The sequence below is a fragment of the Malurus melanocephalus genome, unplaced genomic scaffold (genome assembly GCF_030028575.1).
Source record: "Malurus melanocephalus ecotype Western Australia unplaced genomic scaffold, MMel_1.1 scaffold_611, whole genome shotgun sequence".
In the NCBI taxonomy this organism is placed as follows: Eukaryota; Metazoa; Chordata; class Aves; order Passeriformes; family Maluridae; genus Malurus; species Malurus melanocephalus.
The window spans coordinates 284,790-311,067 of record NW_026623843.1 but is presented as its reverse complement, the minus strand read 5'-3'; the positions used below and the strand labels follow the sequence as shown (position 1 = coordinate 311,067).

The 26,278-nt window shown below is 49.5% G+C and overlaps 3 protein-coding genes across 4 annotated transcripts; 1 reads left to right on the top strand and 2 right to left on the bottom strand.

The window, feature by feature from the left end:
• Positions 1–1,837: 1,837 nt before the first annotated feature.
• EIF4A3 (eukaryotic translation initiation factor 4A3) lies at positions 1,838–8,537 on the bottom strand. The gene is made up of 12 exons (XM_057383152.1): positions 8,326–8,537; positions 8,080–8,152; positions 7,237–7,303; positions 6,292–6,354; positions 5,716–5,848; positions 4,929–5,009; positions 4,494–4,635; positions 3,599–3,737; positions 3,059–3,174; positions 2,454–2,561; positions 2,242–2,369; positions 1,838–2,056 (listed from the first exon to the last, which is right to left on the bottom strand). The coding sequence occupies exons 1-12, from the start codon at positions 8,489–8,491 to the stop codon at positions 2,040–2,042; spliced, it is 1,233 nt and encodes a 410-aa protein (XP_057239135.1). The 5' UTR covers positions 8,492–8,537; the 3' UTR covers positions 1,838–2,039.
• A 721-nt stretch (positions 8,538–9,258) lies between these two features.
• On the top strand, positions 9,259–21,326 carry LOC130583648 (ninein-like protein). 2 transcript variants are annotated; one of them, XM_057383150.1, is made up of 14 exons: positions 9,259–9,554; positions 10,130–10,294; positions 10,718–10,894; positions 11,129–11,249; positions 11,323–11,460; positions 11,713–11,851; positions 12,392–12,502; positions 13,053–13,142; positions 14,869–14,953; positions 15,491–15,558; positions 18,507–18,734; positions 19,258–19,470; positions 20,050–20,166; positions 20,257–21,326. In XM_057383150.1, exons 4-14 carry the CDS (start codon positions 11,182–11,184, stop codon positions 20,443–20,445), a joined length of 1,446 nt encoding a protein of 481 aa, XP_057239133.1. In that variant the 5' UTR covers positions 9,259–9,554; positions 10,130–10,294; positions 10,718–10,894; positions 11,129–11,181; the 3' UTR covers positions 20,446–21,326. The 2 variants fall into 2 exon arrangements, with proteins under 2 accessions (XP_057239133.1, XP_057239134.1); XM_057383151.1 differs by having other exon boundaries at positions 10,718–10,903.
• A 241-nt stretch (positions 21,327–21,567) lies between these two features.
• GINS1 (GINS complex subunit 1) lies at positions 21,568–23,894 on the bottom strand. Its single transcript, XM_057383148.1, has 7 exons — positions 23,779–23,894; positions 23,578–23,642; positions 23,405–23,500; positions 23,066–23,156; positions 22,771–22,887; positions 22,327–22,401; positions 21,568–22,085 (listed from the first exon to the last, which is right to left on the bottom strand). Exons 1-7 carry the CDS (start codon positions 23,851–23,853, stop codon positions 22,017–22,019), a joined length of 588 nt encoding a protein of 195 aa, XP_057239131.1. The 5' UTR covers positions 23,854–23,894; the 3' UTR covers positions 21,568–22,016.
• Between the last annotated feature and the right edge of the window lie 2,384 nt (positions 23,895–26,278).

Genomic DNA, 26,278 nt, shown 5'->3' with positions numbered 1-26,278 from the left:
CCAATGACTCGAGTCATAGGGGGTTTGCAGGGCCCTGGCTGCTCCTGTTCTCTGCAAAAGCAGAACTCTTCCCTGCATGCGGACAAGGAGTTGCAAGGCTTTATCTGGACTCTTCTTCAGGGTCTGTGGGGGGGAGAGTTCCTGCCATGAATTTACAGAATTAATGTAAAATCCCCTTGAGCTTTTGGGAGGGATCAAAGATAAAGAGACGGTTCAAGATAACTCAATCAAGTGTGGGAAATGGGTTTTAGRGGGTAAAGGGGCTGCTCATGTGGCAACAGGCASCATGTCTGGCCACACTCTTAACTCAATCTCACCCTTTTCTGGAAGAGGGGACTCCATTCTGTGTGCMCATGTGCAGGGAGGTCATAATGCCAAGACTAGAGTGACACCTGGGGTCACAGGGGCTGCATGTTCAGAGTGGCAGCAGCCTGGAGTGAGGATGTGTCACCACGAACAGTGGGCTGCATTTAGCAAGCTAGCAGGGTCAGGGGCTGGGAGTCTGGGCTGGACCCATCTATTTTTGTGTGAGGCTACTGGAGGGCTGAACTGGAGGGTCTGGGGGTTCAGCTGGGATCCATTTGTTTGTGGAGGCAAAAGAGAGTCTGCAAGGGCCAGTTAAGGACAGCCTTGTGTCTCGAGGGCAGTGACCGAGGGCTGTCCCAGTGGGGATAAGCAAGGGTGGGCTGAACCAGTGACTGCAGGGCAGCTGGGGGCCATGTCCAGGTGCCAGTSCCTGGAGCAGGCTGGTGATCCCAGGGCTGGATATGGGATGAGCTGAGCCTCCTCACCCAGTTAGTGAAGGGATCCAGAGCCTGTGGGTGGATTTCCCCCACAGCTCTCCATGGTGCCCGCGGGGAGGGGCAGGGGGTTGGTGCTGCTGTGTCTGTGTGTGGGCACACTGGGAATGCTGGCACAGCCTTGCTGCTGGTGGCACATGGGGGCAGGAAGCTGTAGTGGCCCCACTGCCATGGATAACCCCTTGCCATGAGTATTCCCAGGAGAATGCGCTTAGCATTTCTCAACTTTTGTCTATGTCGAGTTAAGAACATCAGGTTTGTGCACAGAGTTGGTACAGGAACTGAGGAATTTCACTGGCACAACACAAAGGGGCATAAAGGAGATGACAACTCTCTACTCTGGGCTATTCCACTACTGCTCAGAAAAGGAATTTTAAGAGCTGATCCAGTTCTGTGCACTGTGGTCTATTTGGGCCGTGTTTCCCCTGTCCTCCCTGAACATGCCAAAACCCCAATCTAGCAGGAAAAGCARCACACAATAACTTACCCACCCCTGCAGAGAAGCTCTGGCCAACTCCTGCCTCAGAACAGGACACAGCAGAGGGAGGTAGGAAAGSTACATGGTACAGCTGGCAAAGTACAGCATCACCCTGGAGCACAGGTGACTGGGAAGATGCAACAAGGTACAGCAGCAAAGAGGTTGAGAAGGTGACAAGACAGGATACTTKCTCCTTCTGGTACTTCAGGAAGTGCCAGCCCAAGTTCCTTGGGAAAATCCTCATCTGGAGCAACAAGTGTAGTGATTTCTGGCTCCAGACATAACCAGCAGGAAATTTCTGGCTATCTTGTAAMTCAATTTTCCTACAGCAGGCTAGGGCCAGGCCACAGATTTTTCCTGTAGATGGCTGATCCTTAAAGGTTAAGTTAAGGAAACTAAAAGTACATCACATGACATGGCACAACAATAACGAAAGGGCAGAGAACAGGAAACCCTGTATTTTATGAACCCAGATATGGGGAGTGTTCCAATCTTTATTTTCATTATGCTAGCCAAGTATGGCAGTATCTCAAAACTYCCTCCCTGGTACTATGCTGGGTGAAAGTAATTAAGCACAGGTTATGGTAAAACTTCCTTTTTTATTGAAAAACATGGGTGGGAGTACAGACAATATTTACACAAGTTCTCAAGTGCAGTTCAACTCAAGAACGTTATGACCAAAAATATGATAAAAGGATGTGGGTCCAAAACAGAATTATGGAGGGTACCAAATGGTACAACTTCCTGCTAACCACGGGCCTTCAGATAAGATCAGCAACTGAAATGAGAAAAAAAAAAGAAAAAATTAAAAGTTTGAACTGAGTTTGCTGAAAGCCACAGCCCAGCAGGACAGCACAATATTGCTGGTCCCTGCAGCTTCCTAAAAGGTGGGTCAGGCATGTGGCATTTCCCTTTCAGGTGCAGCACRGCAGCTCCCCCKGGAGCAGGGAGGGCRGCACTCACCGTTCATGGGCATCTCRTCWATCTGRGTRGAGTAGTACTGCTCGATGTCCCGCAGGATGCGAATGTCGTCGTTCTTCACAAAGTTGATGGCCACACCTTTCCGGCCGTACCTGCCCGAGCGGCCGATCCTGCGGAGGCACGAGGGAACAGGGAATGGAGTCACCTCGGGAAGAGCCCCCCAGGCACGGTGCCCTGGGAAAGGCWGAGCCTACCTGTGGATGTAGAGCTCTCTGTTGTTGGGCAGGTCRTAGTTAATGATCAGTGACACCTGAGGCACGTCCAGGCCTCGAGCCCAAACGTCTGTGGAGATGAGAACTCGGCTGCAAAGAGAGAGGCACAGTGAGGACTTTTCTGGAAAACCCCAATCTCCAGCATACAGCATCCCCTATTCTTCCATGCTCACTACAGCCCACCAGCAGCACCCACACTTCTGCTGCATGGAAAGCACTCTTGCACTATCACCAAACTTCAGTCAAGACAGTACCAGCACAGCCTGGATCATTCAGAAGGAATAATGCTCCCATGCTCTTTAAAAAAAGAGTATGGAGCACAAATATTTTTTCCTTGATATATTTCAAGTGTGGAAACTCCCAATGTCTTCAGCAAAATAAAACAGAACAGACTAATTCTACACCTGGAAGTATGAGCATCCCTCCTTGGAAAGGAGCAGCTTTCCAACCCTTTACCATCACAGGGGGATTAGATGGAAATCAAAGTTCTCCCTAACCTGAACTGAACAAAGCTTTGAGAGGAGAGGTTATGGGTTTCCCTGCCCTGAGGTAGCACTGATGTAAGCAACACTGTTTGGGGCATTTACCTTGCACCAGATCTGAATTCTTTCATGATGGACTCTCTCTCCTTTTGGGGCATGTCCCCATGCATGGATGAAACTGTGAAGTTGGCTTCCCTCATTTTCTCTGTGAGCCAGTCGACCTGTAAACACAGCCAAACATCAGTGATGCTCCAAAATGTTTGCAGAAATGARCTGGTATGGACTGAGAAACACTTCCACAAGCGCTCTGAAACTAAGGGAAGTAAACAATCCTTACAAAGCATCAGCTGTATGATACAGTGCTCCACAAGCCCTGAAAGGAAAGGAACTAGCATTTATTCAGGAGCATTTATTCAGGAAAGTGTGGTTTTGCTCCAGGAATTATCAGAAATTAGACTGAGCACATGTTTACCTACTCTTAAAAGACAGTTCCTGTCAGCTGTATCACGTCTGCCTCTGTTGCTTTACATTAGACACATTCCAAAGGTTTAACTTATGGTCCTACTGAACTATTTCCAAATGGGAAAGCAACCAGACCTCTTAACCAAGCCAGGAAGTACCACACCCCTCTGATGGCTGCCGTACCTTTCTCTTGGTGTTACAGAAGATGACAGCCTGGGTGATGGTCAGCGTGTCATAGAGATCACACAAGGTGTCAAACTTCCACTCTTCCCTCTCCACAGCCACGAAAAACTGCTTGATTCCTTCGAGGGTCAACTCATCACTGCAGGGAAGAACAGCAAAAGGAGGTGAATGGCAGTCAGAAGGGCTGGATGTGCTTCACCACAGACCACACCTCTGCCCTGCCTGCTGTGGGCTGCTGGGTCCAGACAAAGTCCAAATTGTTTTTTGAAGTCCTTGGAAAGCTCTGTTCTAAGAAGGGCCTTGAACATTCCCTGTTCAGCAGAGACTGGAACTGCTCTGCTCCAGCCAGGCAGCTCCAAAGGGGAATATTGCTGTTCTCATCAGTTTTACATCCCAGGTGTTTCTCAATAAACAAAGTCTCAAGAAGCTTGAATGTACCAAATGGGCAGTGTAAGAGCTCAGGCAAGAGAGAGATTCCTCCTGAGGACCAGTGACACCACCAGATGCAAGCTACGCCTCCAAGAACATCCAGGATCAGTCTGCTAAAGGGGTTTTAGGCCTGCTATATAATAGGAAATTATACTAGGAGGCATAAAAAAATCCTCTGGGGAAGCCCAGGAATTGGGTAAGTGTGAAAGAGGGATTTCCACAAGGACAGACTGCTATTCATGGGGAGGATGAGGGGGCAGCCAGGCTGAGCAGCAGCACAGGACAGGGATAAAGTCAGGGAGACAAGTCAATCCCTGCTGGAAAACAGGACATGAGCAACATCTGCAAATGCTCAGGCAATAGTGAGAAGGAACTTGACTCTGTGTACGTATAAATCACTTAACTGTGAACTGCCCAGGGCTGGACAGACTCAGAGTTCCTGTTCTCCCCAAGAAAAGCCACTCACCGTTTCACCAAGATGCGGATGGGGTCTGTCATGAATTTGTTGGTCATTTCCAAGATTTCATGGGGCAAAGTGGCGCTGATCAGAACCACCTGCGTGGCYGGAGGCAGGTACCTGTACACATCATAAATCTGCTCCTTGAAGCCTGYGGTGCAAATCAAGCCACACACAACAGTGAGCACATCTTTCTCCCAAATATCCTCCTCTTTCTCAATCTGATCTAGGATTCAGTAGGTCTATACTATGGGATACATAAATGTGTGGATCAGCAATATCAGACAAGGCATATTATGTAGTTTAACCCATTACAGCCTATAATTAGCTATAATCATCTAATTTAGTAAAAAACAGTTTTCAGAAGTGGGCCTGCCAGCTGGGACARCCTATCATCTCAAAGAGGCAAGGAGACAGCAAGTGAAAGGGAGACAAATGTTTTACCTTTATTGAGCATTTCATCTGCTTCATCCAAAACCAGCATTTTGATGGCCCGAGTTCTTAAACTTCTGCGACGAATCATATCTGCAAGATTTCATTTTATGAGAAGAGAATACACTGAAAGCAAGTGAGCCCATACTGTTCCCATCACTGTCAGGGCATTTCGCTAGTGGAAGGACAGATGTGAGAAACACAAACTGCCAGGTGAACTTTATGTCAACASAATCCACAAATCCTGTTTGTGAGTCAGCCCATTTTGGCAACTGCTAATTTTTGTTTGTTTCACTTGTGGGGATTAGCTCACATTCTCCCAGTGACAGGAGCTTGTGTAAGGGCTGTGTGTTTCTCAGAGACCCAGAAGATGTGAGCTTAAAGCCAGCACTACCTTTGTGATAACTGCCAGGGGCAGAAAATGTGAAACTTCATGCAGTGAAACCACAAAGTATGAGCTGCAACTGATTTAACACAGAGGGAGCAACCACCAGGACACAGAAAATGTAGAGCTAATTTTGGCATTCATGGAGACCTGGCTCCTAWCCCCTCAAAGATTCTGAAATATTTTCTGGGACTGTAATATTTTCTCCTTAAAAACACTCTTTTTTCCTAAGCCACCACATAAAGAGTGACTGCAACAATGAACAACAAAATGTAAACAGAGAAAATAAAAACATCATCCCCCCACATTTTTCTCCAGACTTTTCCAGGTGCAACAGCAATAAGTTGCTACTTTGTTATACTTCACAACAAAGTTACATTATTGGTGTAACAATAAATGTGGTAATTTCCTTACCAAACACCCGGCCTGGGGTGCCAGCCACAACGTGCTGCCCATAATCCAGTTTGCGGATGTCCTCCCCCACGTTGGTGCCCCCGATGCAGGCGTGGCACTGCACGTTCATGTAGTCTCCCAGGGCAAGAAGGCCCTGTGTGGACACAAAGAAAGGAATTAATTACTGAAACTCTCCTGAGGCTGCATTTGTGAAGAGWTGCAGGTCTGTGGAATCATGCTGTGGTTTTTTTAAAGAGGTGTTAGCACAAAGAGCTAGGAGGGATTTTTTTAATGTCTGTTATCCCAGATTTCACCACAGCAGGCATTCAAACACTGGGAACTCAGTTCCTCAGGGATCACAACTGCTTTAGAAGAGCTGGCATTAAAATCTCAGTTAGGGCAAAACCTCAGACTGCTGAAGTAATGAATCTAATGCAGATGAGCAAACAGCCCCTCTCAGATGATTGTTTGTTACTATTTCTCTCAGGAACAGAGAGAAAAAGTGGAATCTGTGCTTTGAGCTCTGCTGGGGAAACACCAAAGCATTGTCCCCAGGCCTTGCCAGTGCCTTCCAGACAGGGATTGAAATGYTCCTACCTTCTGAATCTGCACAGCCAGCTCCCGAGTCGGTGCCAGGATCAAGGCCTGGGTCTCACGAACCTGGTTAAAACAGGGGATCACACGGGAGTTAATCACAGCCCAGAGAGCCAAGAAAACAAGAGATGATGGATTCACAGTACTCTGAATGTCACAGCTGAAGGATTTATCACAGAATTCTGTGCTAAAAAAACCAAACCTGTGTACTTTTCCTGCAAAATAGAAACRAATTTCAAACCCTTCAATTCTGCTGTTTGGTTCAGATACACACCTTTCATTGCACAAGGTTTCCAAGACAATRTTTTTAAGTGTCACCTCCGAAAAGTATTATRAGAACTTTGTAGAAATTAAGCAAAAGCTGACCTTTCCATTTAGACTAAGCAATCTTTATTTTTATGTCACCAGACAGTGATAGATGTGCAACAATCCAAGCCTTAAGAGGATACCACCCCACAGAAAACCATCCTTTTATTCAAYAGCACCTACACATCCAAGCTGCACCCCAAAACTATTGGATGGACATGATGCAAAACAAAAGCAAATATATGTCAGTCAAAAATCCAGGTTTGAYTCTGTGCAATGTGTGTCAATTGTTCAGACAGGCTGATGATGCYATTAGGACTGTCTGAAGACAATTCTGYTTGCWAAGAGATTAATTTAGCACTCTAAAAGGTGAAACAGGTCAGCTGTYAAAGCCAACTTTATGATTACACGACTTTATCTGAACTTATTTTGCCAGGCTGGCTTTAACAGTTAAATTGTTACAGAGTAGAGTCTGGCGAAGTTTTCAGTCAGAATTCTGTCTGAGATTCAGACATAATTAAAAGATTTCACTGCCCATAATTAAAAGATTTCAATACTAAGCCTCATTTATTCAGTCTTAACACGCTTTTATGATGAAGAACAGTGATTTAGTAAAATTTTTAGCACGTGCTGTGAAATTACCTGTATATCCAGGCATTGTAGAACCGAGATGGAGAATGTTGCTGTCTTCCCCGTTCCTGACTGTGACCTGAGAAAGAGATCTTTGGTGAACACTCTGAATGTCTGGACAAACAGCACAGGCAATTTAAACACATTTCACCCCTCTGCTCTTTCCCACCCCTCMATTGCAAAGAACTCAACAGTGCCAACAAAGGCTTGTTATGATCAGAGCCAGATCTGCTGTCAAGCAACTCTGAGAACTGCAGTATCAGGGACAGRGCACTCCAGAGTCCCCAGCTCTGGCATCTTTACTCCTTATTAGCCTAGCATTTTAACTTTCTGCCATCTGTCACACATATACTTTTTCCAAGCAAGTGACAGACAAGCCAATGAAATTTGCAAGGCTCATAATTCCCACTAGGGACAAAGTATTTTTTTTTCAGTGGAGTGCATATCATTCTTTGTCTCTTAAGCTATGATTTGTTTCTTAAGACATATTTTTTACAGTGACTGAACCTAATAAACTTTAGCATTAACAACTGTTAGGATCGCACCAAGTTAGGCAATTTCACTGTTTTGCCTGCCATGTCATCAAACCACAGAGTGGTTTGGATTGGAAGGGAACTTGAAGAACATCCAGCTCCATCCCGCCTGCCGTGGGCAGGGACACCTTCCACTAGAGCGGGTTGCTCAGAGCCCCATTCAGCCTAGCCTGGAACGCTTCCAGGGATGGGAAATCCAGAGCTGTCCCAGTGTCCCAGCACCCTCAGGTTATTCCCCACACCCTGCCAAGCACCAGCCCAGGCCCGCAGTGGCCGATCCCGCTTGCAGCCAATGTGACCGGCACCCYCCGGCCGCACTCACTGGGCGATCACGTCCCTGCCCTTGATGATCTGCTTGATGGCTCGCTGCTGGATGGCCGACGGCTTCTCGAACCCTGCCAAGGGGGCGAAGGGACACGGTCAGCGCAGGCCCCGCCACAGACCGGCCGCACGGCGCAGGCGCGGCGCCCACATCCGGGCCCTGCCGCGGCCCCCAACCCCCCGGGCCTGCGCTCGTCCCCTCAGCCCCGCGTCCCTCGCCCCTTCCCCCTCCGTCCCCGCCGCCCACCGTAGGCGTAGATGCCGCGCAGCAGGTCCTCCCGCAGGCCCATGGTGTCGAAGGTGGGCGTCACGTCCACCTCCTCGCTGGTCTCGAACTCCACTTTGGTCATGTCCTCCTCTTTCATGAGGCGCTTCCGCGCCGAGCCGCCCCCGGACCCCGCGGACCCCGCCATGGCCGCGCCGCCGCCGCCGCTGCCGCACAACGCCCGCCGCGCGCGCCTTCACCGCCACTGCGCCTGCGCGGGGGGACGGGCGGGGGAGGGAGGGGCGCGCCGTGCGCGTGCGCGGGGTGCGCGTGAGGCCGCGGGGCGCGCGCGCGGCACCACGGGATGGCCGGCTCTGAGGGGACCGTGGAGCCCCGGGTGACACCGGAACGCGTCCGGGTGGCTCTGCAATGGCTCCGGAGAGACACGCTCCTGCCTGGGCACACTGTTCCAGTGCAAACAAACTGCTCCTCGTGCTGAGGTGGAACTGGTTGCGTTTTAGTTTATGGCTATTGCACCTGTCGCCTGTGAAAAGAGCCTGGCTTCATCCTCTTGTCACCCGCTTTTGAGATATTTGTATGTATTGATGAGATCACTTCAGTTTCCTCCTCTCCAAACAGGCCCAGCTCCCTCAGCCTTTTCTCAGGAGAGATGGGCCAGTCCCATAAACATCTTTGCCACCCTCTCCAGTAGCTCCTTGTCTTTCTTGCCCTAAGGAGCCCAGAACTGGGCACAGCACTCCAGAATTGTCTCACCAGGGCTGAGTACAGAGGCATCATCACCTCCCTGACCCGCTGGCGATGCTCTTCCAAATTCACCGCAGGAAACGCATCCAGAAGGCTGCACGGGGAGCTGGGCACGGTCTGCGCATGCGCGGGCGTGAAGGCCGGGGTAGGCGGTGCCGAGTGAAGCCGAGAGGAGCCGAGTGAAGCCGAGTGGGGCCGAGTGAAGCCGAGAGAAGCCGAGCGGGGCCGAGCGAAGCCGAGAGGGGCCGAGCCGAACTGAGCCGAGCCTACCAGACCCTAGCCGAGCCGATCCGATCCGATCCGATTTGAGCCGAGCCGAGCCGAGCCGAACCGAACCGATCCTGCAATATCCCGCATCCCTGCGGATGCGTTTTCCCGTTTGCCACGGTGTGTCAGTGTCTCTCTAGCAGCCAGGACTCAGCACTCCGTGGGATGAGTTTGTAAAAAGGATCCTGGTTGATGGCCTCGATCTGCAGCTCCGTGAGGTGGCTTCCATTTACCTTTGGGTAAGGAACAGTAAGTCATTGCCAGTTCCCTACACACAGGACAGTTTCAGGCACGAGTCCAGATGTGTCACACTTAGAAAGGTTTGTCCATCCATTTCCCCCCACCCTACCTCCCTGAAAAATAGGTTTTACTGAGAACAGTTCAGGCCAAGATGTTTCTTTTCACATGGGGGTGATTTCATAGACATCAGTCAGGCATCTGAGGGTGGTGACCTGGGGAGAGTTTTTCACTTGTCAGTCGGTTTTTAGGTGTGGTCTGTACTACAGCCACTGCACGGTGACTGAAAGGCTTCCTTGGGAACTGCCTGAGTAGGATCCATCCCTGTTTGRTGGTGTGGGATGGTGATACAGAACAACAGAGGACTGTTGAGCATCATCTTTTATGGGAGGGTGCACATCCTACCAGAGGAAATTCTAATTCCACCTCAGTTCTAACAGTGACCTCAGAAGTGCTAATATCTCTKCACCTCACATGTACATGTGACACAGATTGTCCTCTTTTTAGTGCATGAACGAGCTTCATCCATATTTCGTTTGTTTGATATAAATTACTTCTTTCTTCTTAATGCTTTCAGTTCAAGGACTGGCAAGACATWTACAAATGCTTTTGAAGTAACTCCACGTTAATGCACTGAGGTGGAAGTGAATCTCTGACTACCCTGACAGCCGGGACAGCTCCATCCAGGATCCTGAGCAAAAAAAAAGAATTATTTCAGGTTCTTCTGGCTGAAGACTTTGAGGTAACAGCTCTCTCAAGATAGGCTTCTACCAAATCTGGTGTGAAACTGGTGCCTTWGGAGATGCTAGGAGTTCTGTATCAGCTTTCTGCATTCTGCCTTTTGGTCAAACAAAATGTTGGCTGGCACTCCCCATCTGATAGTTTTCACAAGACCCTGTAAGCCATGTAACTTTCAGTTGGTCTTTCTGTGGATACTGGGTGTTGATGGGTTAGCAGTGACACCAAACAATGGTCATGCCTGCAAATCTGCTCTTTGTAGGGCTGCTCAGGACATTTCCCTCCTGGYAGCTTGGGGTTGTTTCTAAATTGTTCTTCAGTATTGATTTGGTCTCTGAAGTTTCCTTTTGGTATCAAAAMCCAGCAGTTTTCCTCTGCCAGTTTGGCTCCACTGACTTATCCCTGCTGTTTTTTTTTTTTTCCTCAGCATCAGAGGGGAGCACTCAGGGAAGCAGCCTGTCCTCCTGGCCAAGCTACCTGGGCCCACATCACTTCTCCAGCATCAAAAAAGGCTCTGGATTTGCCAAGCCTCAACTTGTCATTGCCACYTGGAAGAATTTAGAGGAGATCCTCAGGGTCCCTGGTGCTGCTTGGATCAGTGGTGGTGGGTAAAGTGAGCAACTGCCTGGGGTGGGAGAAGCATTTGCAGTGAGGTTTAGGATGGGTTTGGTCACCCCAAGTCTGGGAGAAATCTGGGATGGATGTGATCTAGGCTTATTTGTGAGATTTGAGGGCATCTCTGAAAGACTGGAGGAGGGTCAGATGGTGCAACTACAGAAATCCTGTTGGAACTGTTAGAAGAGGGAGGAATTGATCTCAGTYTGTGCTGCTCTTGCAGAGGTGGAGCTGGTGAGCCTGGCAGGGCTGCCTGCAGCTTTGGACAACACACTCATGGTCCCCAGGAGTGCCCTTCAGCACGCAGCTGTCACCTCCTATGGATACAAACTGCAGTGCCTCTGGTGAGGGTGAGCTCCCTGCTGCTCTGTGGGGTGCATGTGGGGTCTCTTAACCCCCTCCTGGTTGTGTCTGCAGGATCCAGGTGAGGCAGATCGCCAGGGAGAGGGACAAGGCGAGGCTCAGTCTGGAGAAAGCAGAGAGACACTGCCTGCAGCTGGGCAGGGAGCTGGATGAGCAGTACATTGCCCTGGAGCACACCCAGGGCAAGCTCAGGTAGGAGGGGTTCTTTTGCTGGGGTGGRGAAAATGTGCCCACAGCCTCTCCCTTTCATCCCAGTCTCTCTTTTGAATCTCTCACTTGTTTTGCCAACGTGTCAATGGCAGGAAAATCCTTGAAGGCCCCCCTCCACACACCATGGTCTCAGCATCCTTCCAATCCAGCTCTCATCTCCTGCTTTGTCTGTACTTTGTGGCTATCCAGGAATATGCTCYATCTGTGCCAGCTGTGCTGCTTTTCTCCCCCCAGGGATTTTCAGGCAGAAATAGAGGCAAAAGAGCTGCTCTTGCAGCAAGCAGTGAGTCACCAGGTGAAGCTGGAGGCTGATACACGTCTCCTYCAGGGCAAAGAGGCCAGCCTGCAAGGGAGACTGAACCATGTGATGAAGGTAAGTAAAACTGCCCTGGATCAAACATCTTTGCTCCTTCAGGGGCAGCAAAGCAGAGGTGGTGACAAATATAGATGGTTCATGTTGGTGTTGTTGGGAAGGATGGGAATTTTGTGCAGAAGAAGCATCAGCCACATCCATACTATTGCATTAAATGCAGAGCCTGTTACCTTGCCATGACATTATCAAATGGATCTGTTGTCTTTTGGGAGTGGTTTAGCCCTTGGTAACACCTGAAAACCAAAGCTAAAATTGTGCCAGGAACCATGCCAAAAGCAAAGGTGATGGTGTCTGCATGCTGGGATTACCCCAGTTCTGTTCAGTGCAGAATACAGATGGAGATAGCACAGGCCTTGCTGTGCAGAATACAGATGGAGATAGCACAGGCCTTGCTGCCTTTGTCCAGGGTGTCCTGGGAGCTGTGCTGTTTTTGGCATGCTGATGTGCCAGTTGTTTTACAGCTTCCTGCTGAGGACCTGATAAACCCATCCTGCCGTGTCAGGACCTGCTGCATCAAGAAAATCTTCATTTTATCTGCAGGAGAACACACAGCTGCAAAACAAGGTCACAGAGATGGCTGAGAAACTGTCAGCCTCTGAGGAAATGGTGTTGGAGCTGCAAAAAGAACTCAACCACATTGTGAAGGATAAGGTAACCTTTCTCTGTTGCAGTTAAATAGAAACTTTTCAGAAGCTCTTAAAAAAATTGATCTTGCATGTTTTGGATCAGTTGCTATGATCTCCCCTTCTGTGATCTCTCCTGCACATTAATGACAACCTGGAAAGCTTGGGGAAAAAAAAAAAAAGGGGGGGGTGAGGAAAGTTTGCAGTTGTAGAGAATTCTACAGATCTGCAATCTGCAAGTGAAAACTTTGGAGTTTGGTTTCCAGAAGAGTTTTATTTTTTCACTAATGTTGAATTAAAGGGTTTGTTTTAGTATTTTCCACTCCTAAAATGAATCTGGGAAAAGAAATGAGTCTGCAATCTTGTTACATGGAATAACCTGCCTGTATTTTGGTATCTCACATGTGGAGAAAAATGTTTTTCCTCCTCTTTCTGACCACCCCACAGGTGATGGATCCTGTAGGGAGTCTGCTGTTGAATCTGTGGGTGTAGCACCAGTGATTTTGTAGAGCTTTGGACTCTCCATTTGCAGAGGTGATAATTCTSTTGATGAGAAGTGTTTCCTTGTGCTTGTGCAGCTGGAGCAGGGGGAGCCCCACAGCCCAGAGTTCCTGACACAGAACGAGCACTTTGCTGAGATTGTCCTGGAGTACRAGCGGCAGTGCCAGGTACGTGTGGAGAGCTCTCCAGCAGTGCTGATGTGACAGTGCTGCTCTCTGCAGCACATCTCTTGGGCACTCTGCTCTGGGGGAGTGCAAGGGGGCAGAGGGATCCCTCTTGCCTTGCTCAGAGACCTGGCTCCTCACTCCTGAAGCCCTCCTACAAAATGGRTTGTTTGCCTTGGTGAGATTTGGGCATGGCAGTGGATCATAAATGCCTTCCTGCCCACATCCAAGGACTATTTTGTTAGGGAGCCATGTGCCTCTGTTCCTGGACTTCTTGAGCACAAGGAGAAAGCTGTTCTCCTTATTTGGGAAGCATGTTACCAGCTAAAGTCTTCTATCTTTTTGTTTTTCACTTCCCTTCTCCTTGCCCCCACTTTAAAACACCCAACAAAACTTGTTCCTGCTGGACTCTGCTAGAGAGTCAAGGTGAGCCAGTCCAGATATCTGGTGTGTGTGTGTGTGTGTGTGTGTGGTCCAAGAATTGGTGCTGTGTGTATTGTATCTGCTGCAGTGTTGTGCTCCCTCCCAGGGCTTGGGACTCTCTGGGGCATGAGCACAACATCTGTTTCCTTTCTCCCATTTTTAAGTAACTTGTGTATCTTGCATGTTGTGAGTTGCTGGGTGCTCTGTTCTTCGAGTCCTGTGCTTGTCACATTGCCCCTCTGTTCCCAAGTGCTGTGGGGACACACATCCCCCCAGTAAGGGCTGAAATGGAGACTCTCAGCAAAGCCATTCCATGGATGCATCAGGCAGCCCCTCCTGAACCTGTAATTAAAGGCGAAGGTTCTGGAGCTTTATCTGRTGCAGCATTGCTCCAGGTGGCACCAGAGGGTTGAATATGCTCRCTGCTGCAATTTTTCCTCCCGTTGAGCAGCCCCAGAGTTGTTCATGGGAATGCTGATGGATGGAGAGGTTTGGCCTTCAGGCTTCAGCTGCCCCTGTGAAGGCACCCACTCGGGTTTATCCTTTACCCTTGCTGAATGCTGTCAGCCTCCCYCTTCCTGTTTAGAATGGAGCTGAAACAAACTGGGTTTGCATTTGTGTGCACCTGCTCAGTAATATTTATTAATTGGAAGTATCCTAGTTCATAGTCTCTTGCATCAGTTTCCTGGGTGGCAGGATGTGGGATGTAATTTGGTATCTGTTCAAAGTATATGGTCCAGAAAAAGGCAGGATGCCTTGTATGTTGTTGCTTCCAGCCTCGTGCTGTGCTTCCCATGGGATCAGCACCTTCTTAGCCTGTTTTATTCCTTCTGCAACCTGTAAATGTTCCCTCCCAGAGGCCTGTGGGCCTTCCTCCCGTGTAAATAAAGCTGGTTGCCTTGTCTGCATAGAGTAGTACTTGTTGGCCATCCTGCATGCCCACGGGAGAATCTTGAGGATGTAAACACAAACCTCTGGGCTTGTGCTGAAATCATGATGTTTCTTATGTGTTGGAATATAGCAATGGTTGTTTAGGTCAGGAGGGTGTCAGGAGGCCTAACCCTCTGAGGTGTCTGCAAAAACCCCCTGATTTTGTGTGCTTTTGCATTCAGGAGCAGTTGATTTGTGGTTTAGAGTGTCCACAAGTGGTGGTCTTTGTAGTCTGGGGGCTGTAGTTCTTCTTTGACTTTTCCAGATGTTCTTCTCATGCCTGCCTTTGCTTGGGAAGGAAGAAAATTCCCCCTGTGCTGGGGCTGGGGGAGGCTGTCCATGCTSTGTCSTGTGTCCTGAGCAGGGTTTGTTTCAGGTGCTGTACGAGCAGAACACAGCGCTGCGAAGGGAGCTGCACAGGCTGCAGGACAGCAGGGCTGAGGGAGGGCTGCCAGCAGCAGGTAATGTGCATGAGGGCTCAGTGCCCACCTTCTCAGCAAGAACTAAATTCCCTCTGGATCCAAGTTTATGTGGGAACGTGGGGAGGATTGTTGTGCCTGAGCTGCTGCTGTCAGTTCTGGTACTGGGCAGCCATGGGAGGGAAGAAGGAGATGGGTGGTGGGGAGGAGGAGGAAAGGAGGCTTTTCCAGCTCGAGTGTTGGTGATGGTAACCTGTGAACTWGGCAGCTGTGGGTGAACAGGCAGATTTTCACTGTTGAGGATGTTGAGGAAACACAATGTGAGAAAGGAAGTTTTCCCAAACTGTGGTTGGAAGATTCAAGTTGAGCATTAGATAAAAGCTTCTGGCCAAGTGGGCTGATGCAGSCCTGGGACTGGTTGCCAGATAGAGGGGCAGTCTCTAGTTTTTGGGGTTGTATGGACTGGATGAAGCTGCAGCCMTTCTGATCAGTCCTGTCTTGTAGCCCTGTCCTCACAGGGTTCCTCTCTGCCAACACACCCCTCTCCAAGCCCTCTTTTTCCTACTTCTGTGTTCACAGAGATGTCACTCCCAGTGGAGCAGCTCCAAGAGCAGCTGCAGGACCTGAAGGTGCAGCTGGAAACTGAGGTGAGTGGGGTGGGGAGAGATGTCCTGCCTGCTCACAAAGCTGCTGCAGGATGACTGGTGAGACTCCTGCTCCAGTAGGGTTGCAGGAGAGAGAACTGACGTTGGGGAGCAGGGTGGTGCCTCATCACTTTGTGTGGGGTTATTTTATGTGTTTCTCCAGCCTGTCTCAGCTGGTGGGAGGGTTTGGAGCACTCACTGGCTGCAAAGGCTTTGTGGAAATCGCTGTGACCTTATGAAATGTTTGTGTGGGTCTTGTGGGGAGCCAGATATCTGAGTGTTGCTGTCACAGTGACATCAGGGACATCACCTAGAGGTGAAGCAGCCAGGTGTCTCCTGATGGCATGGGCTGTATCAGAGCCCTGTCACCCTGGCCTTGCAGCACACTTCTTACCTGCTTGCTCTGAGGTGAGAGTGTGAGCCCAGCCCCTTCTTTAGACTTTTCCCTGTGGAAGCTCATGGGAGAAGCCTCAGTTTCCAYGTTTACTCCTCCTGCTGAACTGAGAGGTCAGTGATATTTGCTGGGTTTCTGTTCCAGCACTGCAAGAGAAAATCCTAAACTGCTACACAGGTGACAGAACAGTTCAAGGAGCACAAAGCTGCCTACAGATTCTTCTGCCTGCTTTGTGCACATCAAATCCTGGAGTTTCTGGTGTTCACAGGGGAGCTGTGGGGAGCAGCAGCTTCTCATCCCCACATCCTGACAAGGAACCACTCTGCAGTGGAGGAAGGATATGAGGAACAGTGCAGATGATGCCCTGGCCTTTGGCAAAMCTGCCTCTACTTGCTAGATGATCACAACTTGCTATCTTAAAAGCAGTAAAAAGTGTCTTAAATTTTTCTCTATAGCCCAAAACAGACTGGCATTTGAAAGAATGAGGTTGTCACTGGRTGACTGYTTATYTTCCTTTCCTCCTGCCTCTTYYCTGCTGTGTCTCCCTTTGGGAGCASAGTTCCCCTTGGCAATACAYRAGCAGAGGATTTTGCTAGGTCATTATCCCTGTTTTAGGGTGAGATGTGGGGTAGGTGAGGGAGAAAGGAGGTGACTTGGCTGAGATCTGTGGTGTACCAGGAAAACAAACCCAAATAACAGGAATACAAGGCATTTAAGCTGTTTTATCTCTGGTGAATGGCAGATGGACTGACTGCAGAGRGGAGCTTTCAGAGTTGCTGGAAAAGATGTAATGGCTGTGAGTCTTTGAGAAGTGCAAAAAGTGCGGGAACTTTGTGTAAAGTTTAACAAATTGCCTTGACTTTGCAACATAAAAACCCTTTTGTGYTGCATCTCCAGCAAATGTACATTCAGAGGCTGGCTGGGCTTTTCAAGCTGTGATATCAAACCCAGACCAGCAAAAGGGTTTTTGTATTTAGGAAAGATGCAGCAGTGGAAGCRTAAGAAAAAAGACCAAGTCTCTGTGGAAGCAGAGGCAGCTAAAATTGTAAGAAAAGGTTAATGGTGAACAAGCCAAGATGTGTGAAATGCTGGCTGTTGTGTATAAAAAGATTCAAAAGGCACCAGGATGAAATGGGAGAAGATTRAAAAGGGATCAGGATGAAATGCAGAGAGAGTGGGACAAAGTGTCTGAAGGGCTGTCCTCTGGGGGGAAAGAAGCTGATCCCCTAAGACTCAGATGAGCAGGTAGACCAAAATCTTGTGTTGCAAATTCCTCACCAAAGGGACAGAGAAGAAATGAAAAACGGTGTGATGGACAGAGCAGTGCAGACAGTGCAGATGTTTGTTGTAACAAATGGCCTGTCCAATCTAGAAGCTGGAGCCAAAGTGGGAATCATTTGTCAGGGAGAAATGGAATCTTGACAGACAAGAGGATGTGCTTGGGAAGGAGGCAGAGTTAAATGCCTTCACACAGCAGACAGAGCAGCATCTCAGCACATAGAGCTGACCTGCAGGGTGGGAAGAGGAGGAAAAAAGCTCCGGGAGACAAAGTGGTGTAACAGCATGGGAGGAAACATGACATTCAAGCTGTCAAAATAGAGCTGGAGAGGAAAAGGAACAGGTTTAAACTGGAGCTGATGCAGCTCAAAGATGTCATGCAGTAGTTGGAAAATGAACCCAGAGCTCAAGAGTGTGAGGTTTGAGTGCCAAGGCCGTTTGCAGAGCTAAGATGCTGAAAAAAAAAAAACAACTCAGATGCCTTGTGAGAGACAACATTGCTTAACACCACGATGGTGCAGAACACTAACAGCAGTTGTGTTCTCTCTGGATTTTCTGACAGCAGCTTTGTTCTGCCCTGTTACTATTGCAGTAGTAACATGAAGTGGACTATGAACTAGGATACTTCCAATTAATAAATATTGCTGAGCACAAGTAGACAAATGCAAAAGCTGTTATGTCTTTTACTGACTGGGCTGAGTCACCTCTTGGGGCAGAGACACCTTGACTCAGTCCTGGATCAATTCAGGGCCATATCTGTTTTGGCTTGGCTTTGCTTCCTGCTGCAGGTCAAAACCAGATGTGGGATACCCAAAACAGGGCTCTCCTCGTGGGGRCTGTGCTTTGCTGCTCTCTGGCCTGAGGTTGATCATATCCCTCTTCCCAGCAGGAAACATGGGAATGAGTTGGGTAGAGAGAAGGTTAAGAGTTAAGAGTAAGAAACCATGAACYCCAACTGACAGGCTCTTGGCTGAAGGATTTAGAGCAACACAAACTGCACCTGCTCATAGAGGAGAGGAAAAGTGTTTATTTCAAACGTTCAGACCCAGTCTTGCTTTAAAGAACCCCCTTCATCTTATAACTTGTAAAGCAGTAAAAATTCATGCGACAAAAGCCACTGAAGGTCTTACAGAATGGAAAGTCTTTAATGACTGACTGCTTTCATTCTGATTTTTCTCACTCCCAGAATCAAACCCCCATGCTCACATGTTGGACGTGTCAGTCTTTGTTGCCTCTTTGCATGATTTGTGTTTTGTTTTTTTTCTCTCAACCTTTTCAGAGTGAGAAGGGCAAGGAGGAGCTCTCTCACCCAGATTTCAAGAGGCATCAGCTGGGCTGTGAACCCCCTGAGCACAAGGATGRCCCTGGCACTGCCCAGAGGCTTGTGAAGGCTGAGTGGCTGCAAGGAGCAGAGATTGCTGCAAGGCTGGAGCACCACCAGCAGCATGCAGCATGTTGGATGGAGATGGAGCTGCTCCAGCAGCAGCTCCAGGCCTCGCAGGAAAAGGTGGGTGTCCTTCATTTGGTGGCAGGCTGCTGAGTGGCCTCTGGGATGTTGGTGTGGGCTGTGCTGGACACCTTCCCCAGTCAGAACAAAGCTGTCCTTTCCCTCTTTGTGTGGACAGAGGATTGTCCCTCCTGCTCAGATATGGCCAAAGCCAGTTTGGTGCAGCTGGGGACAGTCCTTGCTTGCAGCTGCCCCTGTGAAATCCCATCTCTTGCCYTTGTGGCCCTTGGTGCTGGGATTCCCTCCCAGAGGATCCCTCCAGCAACTCCTGCTGCTCACTGCTCACCAAGGGTAGCATTTCTCAGCAGAGGGTCTCTGTTTCTCCTTCTGCAGCTCTCAATCCCCTCAATCCCTTGCCTTGCAGGCTGCCCAGTGAGCACCCATGGTCCTGCAGCTCTACTGTGAGAGCTGAGACAAGGGCTGAGGGTGCTGCATAACCTCTCCTCTCACCCAAAACACACCCTGGGCCTGTCCCACTGTTGGCTCAAAGCTGTAACCAGCTGTCAACCTCTCTGTGTTACAGCTTTTGGAAGCCAAAGCAAGCCTGAGCCTGGCCCAGAGCCAGCACGCCCTGCAGCTGCAGCAGGCCAAGGCCCAGATCAACARCATGGTGCCAAAGCAGCAGTTTGAGCAGCTGCAAAACACCTTGAGAGAGGAACAGTGCAAGACTCAGCAGCTCCAGGAGAGCCTCCAGCAGCAGGCTGAGCAAACGTGCAGGCAGCTGCTCAGGACCCAGGTAARGAGGGAATTGCAGCTCAGCCAAGGGTGCTGTGAAGGGAACACTGCCTGTGCTTGAATCCACCACAGGTTTGGGTGGGAGATGCTGTGCATAAAAWACCCACATGGAAAATGTACTTACCTTCAAATTCAACTTTAATTTTTCATGAACCCAGTCACTGCCCTGCACTCAAAAAGGTGTGTTTATCTCTGGGACACTGAGCAACCAGCTGTTGGGTTGTGAGTTTGTCTTCTGGGCAAAAAAACCAAATTATAACCTAAGGAATTATAATGAGCACACACAAGGACTGCATCCAAGGAGACGATACCTCTTCTTGGACATTGGGTGAGGGGAGGCCAATGGCTTATTTTTATAGACAATATCACTGGAAAATCTGTGCCTTGTCTTAAAACTGGTTGGGTGCAGACAGAGGGAAGGTTGCACTGCTCCAGACATYTGTCCTACTGCTCTTTGTATGCTGCACCTCTGATGTGAGGGTCTGTGAACAGGGTGCTGGGGAATTGTACAAGCTTAGGGTTGCCAGAGGCCAGCAGAGTGCTGGGACAACTCAARGACAGGCTTTGTTGCCCACTGCAGGAGGAACATGAGCATCTGCTGCAGGCAGCTGTGGAGCAGGCAGAGGGGCTGGAGCACAGTCTGAGGAATGCTGAAGCTGTGCTGGCAGAGAGGGCAGCTCAGCTCAGAGATGCCCAGGTGAGAGCAAGAGGGGCCAGTCCTGTGTGACCCTGCCCATCTCGTACCCCTGCATGGGATGCTGAACTGAACCTCCTGTCCCTGCTCCAGGCCCAGCTCTCCAGGAACAAACTGCTGATTGAAGAGCTCCGTGGGGAGAACAGGAGGTTTGCAATGGCCCTGCAGGCTGCTGAGCTGAAGCAGAAAAGCATGGAGGAAAAGAACCAGCTGCTGGAGGAGCAAGCCTCAGCTCTGAAGCAGCTTATTGCAAAAATCACACCAGCATCTCTGAGTGGGTGATGGGAYATCTGCAGTGGCAGCCCCTGGTCCTGGCCAGGTTGTTGGTCAGGTGTGGAACAGGAGGTATGGCTGGGTTGGGAAATCAGCCTTGTCCTCTCTGGTCTTGCCAGGATTTTCCTGTGCAGAAAACAGAAGATGGGGAACCCAGAGCCCTTTAAGGAAATTTGTCCTGCAGATAGSTGCATTTTCCAGCTGAAAGCAGCAGCCTTGGTGCCTTTCTCAGTGGCAGTGTGCTGTTATGTCAGGTCTGTCTCAGGGCAGCCATCTCTCATGGTTTTCTTTGGCACAGTGTTTGGTGATGATGCAGGTGCTCCCTCTTTGGAGATGGTTGATGTTGGAGCCACAGTTACACCTCAAAAGCCAGGGCAGAAGGGCTTGCAGGTCCCTGTGCCTGGCTCACTCTGAGCAGGAAAGCTCTGTTGTGGCATTAAAATGTTTGTGATGTTGCAGCACCTCCTGCCATGCCCAGTCTGCTCTGTATTTCAATAACCTTCCCCACCAGTTGCTGAACTTTTACTCCTCTGCTGAGCTGTTCTCAGGGTCTGGAAAGACTCTGGCCCTCTTAGAGCCTGAGCCTGGGATCCAAAACCAACCAGACTGTTGTCTCTGCAGKGAGCAGAACTGAGTGATGCCATGGTGCCCCAGGCATTTATCCTGTTCCTGCATTCTTCCATTTGCTTTTTCAGCTCCAGTCTGGGTTGGGGCCCAAGCAAACCTCTAGCCTTACCTAGGGCTGATACTTTTGCAAATATTCTGACACTGTGCAAGAGCTGAGCTGCTCCATTAGAAAAACCACACAGAGAAAGCAGCTCTTCAGCCTTGTTCTGCTTTTGTGCTGTCGGGAATCCTTAAAACCCTCTGCTCCCTTTCCCACCGCTACTCCAAACAGCCCCAGGCCTTGCCAGACCAGTGCTCTGGGATAGGAGATTCTTCAGAGAAACARAGGCACAGCCCAAGCACACTGGAGAAACCCAGGCCCATGGCCCAGTCTGTAATGATCATTCACACAGCACCTCAAGAAACAACTTCTATGGGGCTCTGATGGGAGATGAGACTAATCCTGGAAAGCAGCTTGTGCAGCCTTATCTGACACTTGGAGGAGCAGTTCCACTGAGAKACTTAAATAACATCACACTGCAGGATCGAGATGGGTTTGGCTGGAGATTAGAGTGCTGAATGAACACCACCACATTAACTCTTAAAACCCAAGAGATTGAAGCAATTCTTTATTTTGCAGCCACAGAGCTTTCCTGGCTTGTAGAGCCCAGTCAGCTGGTGTCTTACTCCCATGAACAGCATGAACTACTCCAGACAAAAATGCATTCACAAACCCTGGTTATGGGGCTTGGATAGTGCCTCCTCCCCACTATCCTGGATTGYTCCATTACCACTATGCACCCCATGCTCATGAGGAGCTGACCAATGTGGTTTTAAGGCACCAAAGGCTGTTAGGAGGAGTGACAGGGTGCCTCTGCAGAAATACTGAGGTGTCTGAAGTCCTGCACACACCAAAGTTTGGTCCCCATCGTGGGCAGGCCACCAAGGCAGAGTGTCCCTTCTGTTCTGCACCCTTAGGACAGAACGTGCTCCAGGACTCCTTGTCTGATTAACTGCTCACATTTCCATCGGGGCAAAAAATGCTGCACAGAAACACACAAAAACCCTCCTTGAATTTGTTAAATTTGTTGCTGCACACAACCAGCTCTGTTTGTTGTGCTGTAAATCCAGTGCCTCACGGCACCATGAGCTGCAGCCTGGACCATGCACACAGCTTGCAGTATATGAAAGGACTGGGACGTGCTGCAAGGCCAGGATAAGCAGGGAGATGTCACTGGAGTGAAGGGGAAGGAAGAGAACAGACCACACTCGTGTCACAGGTACCTGGCTGTTCTTCTTCAACAGGATGGTAGTGCCATCATCAATCTCAAATTCCCCATGGTCCTTTAAACACCGCACCTGCAAAGTGGGAACACAGCTCTGTCAAGAGTCCATTGGGAAAAAAAAACCCACAGTCCCCCCAGGTGACAGGGGGAACGTGTTTCCAGTTGATTTAGTTAGTTAAGTTTCTGCAAAAACTTCTTACTGGATAACAACCCACCCCACCACAAACTCCCTGCAGACCAGAAATGCCATCTTTCAACATAATTTGTGCTCTTGGTAGAAGGAGTAAAATACTGGTAGGCAGAGTAAAAGATGCCTGTGAAAGCTTTGGTGCTCTCAAAGGCTTTTCTTGATGAGCAGATTTGGGATGGGGATGAAATGCTTGAAAAGAGATGGTCAGGAAAAGGTTTATTCACAGACAGAAACCAGAAATCATGCACTTACCTCAATGTACAGGCTTTTAGGAGGTTTAATGTCCTGTGTGAGGTCCAGTCCCTCCTCTCCTCCTACTGACTTCATGTAGGTAGCCAGAGACTTTTTGTACCGACTGAACCACTCCACCTGTGGRMATTAAYAGGKTTRTACCCATACACAATRAATACACAAAAAAATTACTTACARAAAKGCATGTTAAATGTCACGTTTATATRAAAATACTACCCARTTYTGAYTGCTCTAAATAATCCATCAGGAGGAATAAATGGAAAGAGGGGAAGGGTTTGAAGCAAGGCTGACTCACTTCCTCAGCTGACATGTGGAACTGGATGGTGTTGGGCAGAACGCTGCCATACTCCCACCTCAGTGCTCGGATCCGCAGCAGCCGGTCGTACCTAGGGGAAGAAATGGGGCAAACCCAAAAACTCTGCTGAGGTGAGTGCTGGCAACATCCCCAGGCAGCACTGAAACGTTTTACTTTTTAAAATCATCTAAACTTTTAAAGAGCAGCAGGAAGCAGAGCCTTCTCTTTGTGGTAGTACCAGCAATGAACACAAGGAGAACCAGCTCCACTGCTGTCCCTGGGGACCCTGGAGATGGCAAAAAGGAGGCAGCAGCCCCCGCCTGCGCCCGCCGCACTCACAGATAAGCCAGGAGGCAGCGCTGATTCCGGAGCAGGCAGCAGTGCCGGAACCGGATGAGGAAAATCAGATCTGTCCGTCCCGACTTCGCTTCGGACCTAGAGTATGATGAGAAAGAGGCGTAGAAGGAGAGCTGCGGGCCGGGAGACACGCCGGGACCAGGAGCCCAACTCACACATCCGCCTGGTTCCGCTCGTACAGCGCCCGCATCTCCTCCAGCGCCTGCCGCAGCACGTCCGTCTGCAACAGCGGACACATTCATTCAGTGAGAGCGGGGCCCACCCCGCTGTCCCCGCTATTCCCGGTGTCCCGGTGCTCCCGGTGCTCCCGGTGTCCCGGTGTCCCCGGTGCTCCCGGTGTCCCGGTGCCCGCTCACCCGGAAGGGCGGGAGGTGCCCGCCGGCGGCGCGGTGCAGTTCCCGCACCAGCTCCATTGCCCGCTCCGCCGCCATCGCGCCCGCCCGAGCGCGGGAAACCCGCCCGCGCAACAGCCAATGGCGGCAGGGGCGGGGCCGGCCGCAGCCAATGGGAGACGAGGGGCGGGGCATTGCGGGACCACGCCCCCTGTTACCCGCGCTGAGCTGTGCCGCTGTCCCCGCCCGTGGGTGACACCGACCCCCGCGGGTGACACGTTTGGGGTCACACTGTGACACCCCACCCCCCCCCACCCCAGTTTTTTTGGTTAAAGCCAAAATCAGAGCCCTGTCACCCTGGCCTTGCAGCACAGAACACTTCTAACCTGCTTGCTCTGAGGTGASAGTGTGAGCCCAGCCCCTTCTTTAGACTTTTCCCTGTGGAAGCTCATGGGAGAAGCCTCAGTTTCCATCCTCCTGCTGAACTGAGAGGTCAGTGATATTTGCTGGGTTTCTGTTGCAGCACTGCAAGAGAAAATCCTAAACTGCCACRCARGTGACAGAACAGTTCAAGGAGCACAAAGCTGCCTACAGATTCTTCTGCCTGTTTTATAGTGACCCCCCCCCCCAGTTTTTTTGGTTAAAGCCAAAATCAGAATTTTTACCGCACGCTTGTCCCTARCAAGCCTGTTTTCCCCAGTGCTCTGGGCCGTTTGCGGGGTGCTGCACCGCGCTGCTTCTGGCAGCCTCCTCCCCGTGCTACCCCAGCCCTTCCCATTGCGTTTTCCCCTTTTGACAGCCTTCAACCTGAAACATGTCAAAACTGAATGGAGAAAAAAAAACCCCAAAAATAAAGTGAGGTGCGTTTGTGGATGGGACGGGCATTTTTTTCGCACTCGAAGCCCCGGGAAGTGACTCAATAGCCCTGGACCCCAGCTTGCCCTGCTCTAGGAATTCTTTTTCTCTGGCCATGTGTTTCTTATGGATACTAGACACAAAGCGTTTCGTTTGCAGCCCAAATTGGGAAGGGTGGAGGAACACAGTGGGGGCTTTCACAGCCCGGCTGAGGCGCCTCGGCGTGCTTTGTGCCCCAGCGACATTCCTGCTACCTGTGTTCAGGGTGATGTGGCACCTGCACAGCTGAGCAGGGACCGCGKCTGACTCTGGATGGAATGTTTGAAYKATCCCAACACCTGTTTCAGTSGGGATTTTCGGCATGCGGGGCGGAATTTCCAGAAATGCCGCAGTCGTCTGCCAGCTGGAGATGGGATTTTGGGGCTCTGTTCCCCAAAAGGAGCTGTTTCCTGGCCGCACTGTGCCTGCAGGGACCCCCACCCTCTCCCTCTCCACCCAGCCGGTGTCGCTGCAGAAGTGTCGCGTCTGGCTTGTCATTAATCATCGCGTTCTGCAGTGATAATGGCCCATSCGAGCCAGGAGAGATAATGGCAATAAACAGACATCCCCAATGCCAATTGTGGCTGCTGCTGAAAATTGGTTGTTGCCTCTTGCCGAGGGACAGAAATGTAGCTGAGCGGTGATTGAAAAATTCCGGGGATGCTGCCTTATCTTACGGCTTTGCCAGATTAAAAAAAGCCTCGCACATAAARATAGACCAAATGAATGAAGAATTTACAAACATCTATATTTTGTGTTAGGAATTGTGTTAAAATTAGGAAAACAGCTGAAGACACTGATTTATACAACTGTGACTATTTCAGGCAATGAAGGTTTACATATCACAGTTTAACAAGATAAAAGGTCTCCCACAAAATACATAGATGACAGACAACTCATCTGAATTTGACATAACACAGCATCAAGTACACATGTAATGTGATGAACAGTGCCAGGTCATTCCCCAGTTAGGTAACATACAACCTTTTGAATAAGGCAATTCAAATATAACTCTTAAKTCAAATCACAACATACCCAGGCAGCATGCAGGGAAAAGTCATTTATTTTGTATATTGGAATGACACAACTTGCAACATGTTTCCATTTTATGTAGTTAGAGCAACAGGATATAAACCATTCAAATAATATATATATATATATATTTATATATATCTCAAGTCAACAGTTGTCTTTACTGGAATAAAGATATTCTGTTTTTGGTAAAAATAAAACTATTTGAATTCACTAATTAACAAAATGCACAGTGATCAGAAACCCAATTCTTCTCACCATTGTCTTCCCTGGCTCGCTTGCATTTCCCTGTGACGCAGCCCCGGATTCAGAGGAACAAAGATTCCCTGGAATTGGTTCCCAGGGCTGCAGAGTGCCACCCACACCCCACGGACAGCACTTCTCCCGCCACACCCACCACACCCTATGGCTTGGAAACTGCTTTTCCCACCTCCCTTTCCAACCAAGCACACGCGCTTGACCTTGGGGGAGTCAAAAATTGAATTGCTTGTGGAAACACATTCACTGGAACGGGGCTTTTATTTCCTTTATTTCTTTTTTTTTTTTTTTTTTTTTTTTTTTTTTTTTTTTTTTTTTTTTTTTTTTTTTTTTTTTTTTT

What these genes read in the sequence shown, in the direction of transcription:
- GINS1 (XM_057383148.1), bottom strand. Translation starts at nt 23,853, where the DNA reads ATGGCGGCGGAGCGGGCAATGGAGCTGGTGCGGGAACTGCACCGCGCC. An exon ending in CGCTGCCTCCTGGCTTATCT is followed by an intron (nt 23,157 to 23,404) that starts GTGAGTGCGGCG and finishes TTCTTCCCCTAG; the next exon opens with GTACGACCGGCTGCTGCGGA. An exon ending in CTAAAAGCCTGTACATTGAG is followed by an intron (nt 22,402 to 22,770) that starts GTAAGTGCATGA and finishes CCCACTTTGCAG; the next exon opens with GTGCGGTGTTTAAAGGACCA.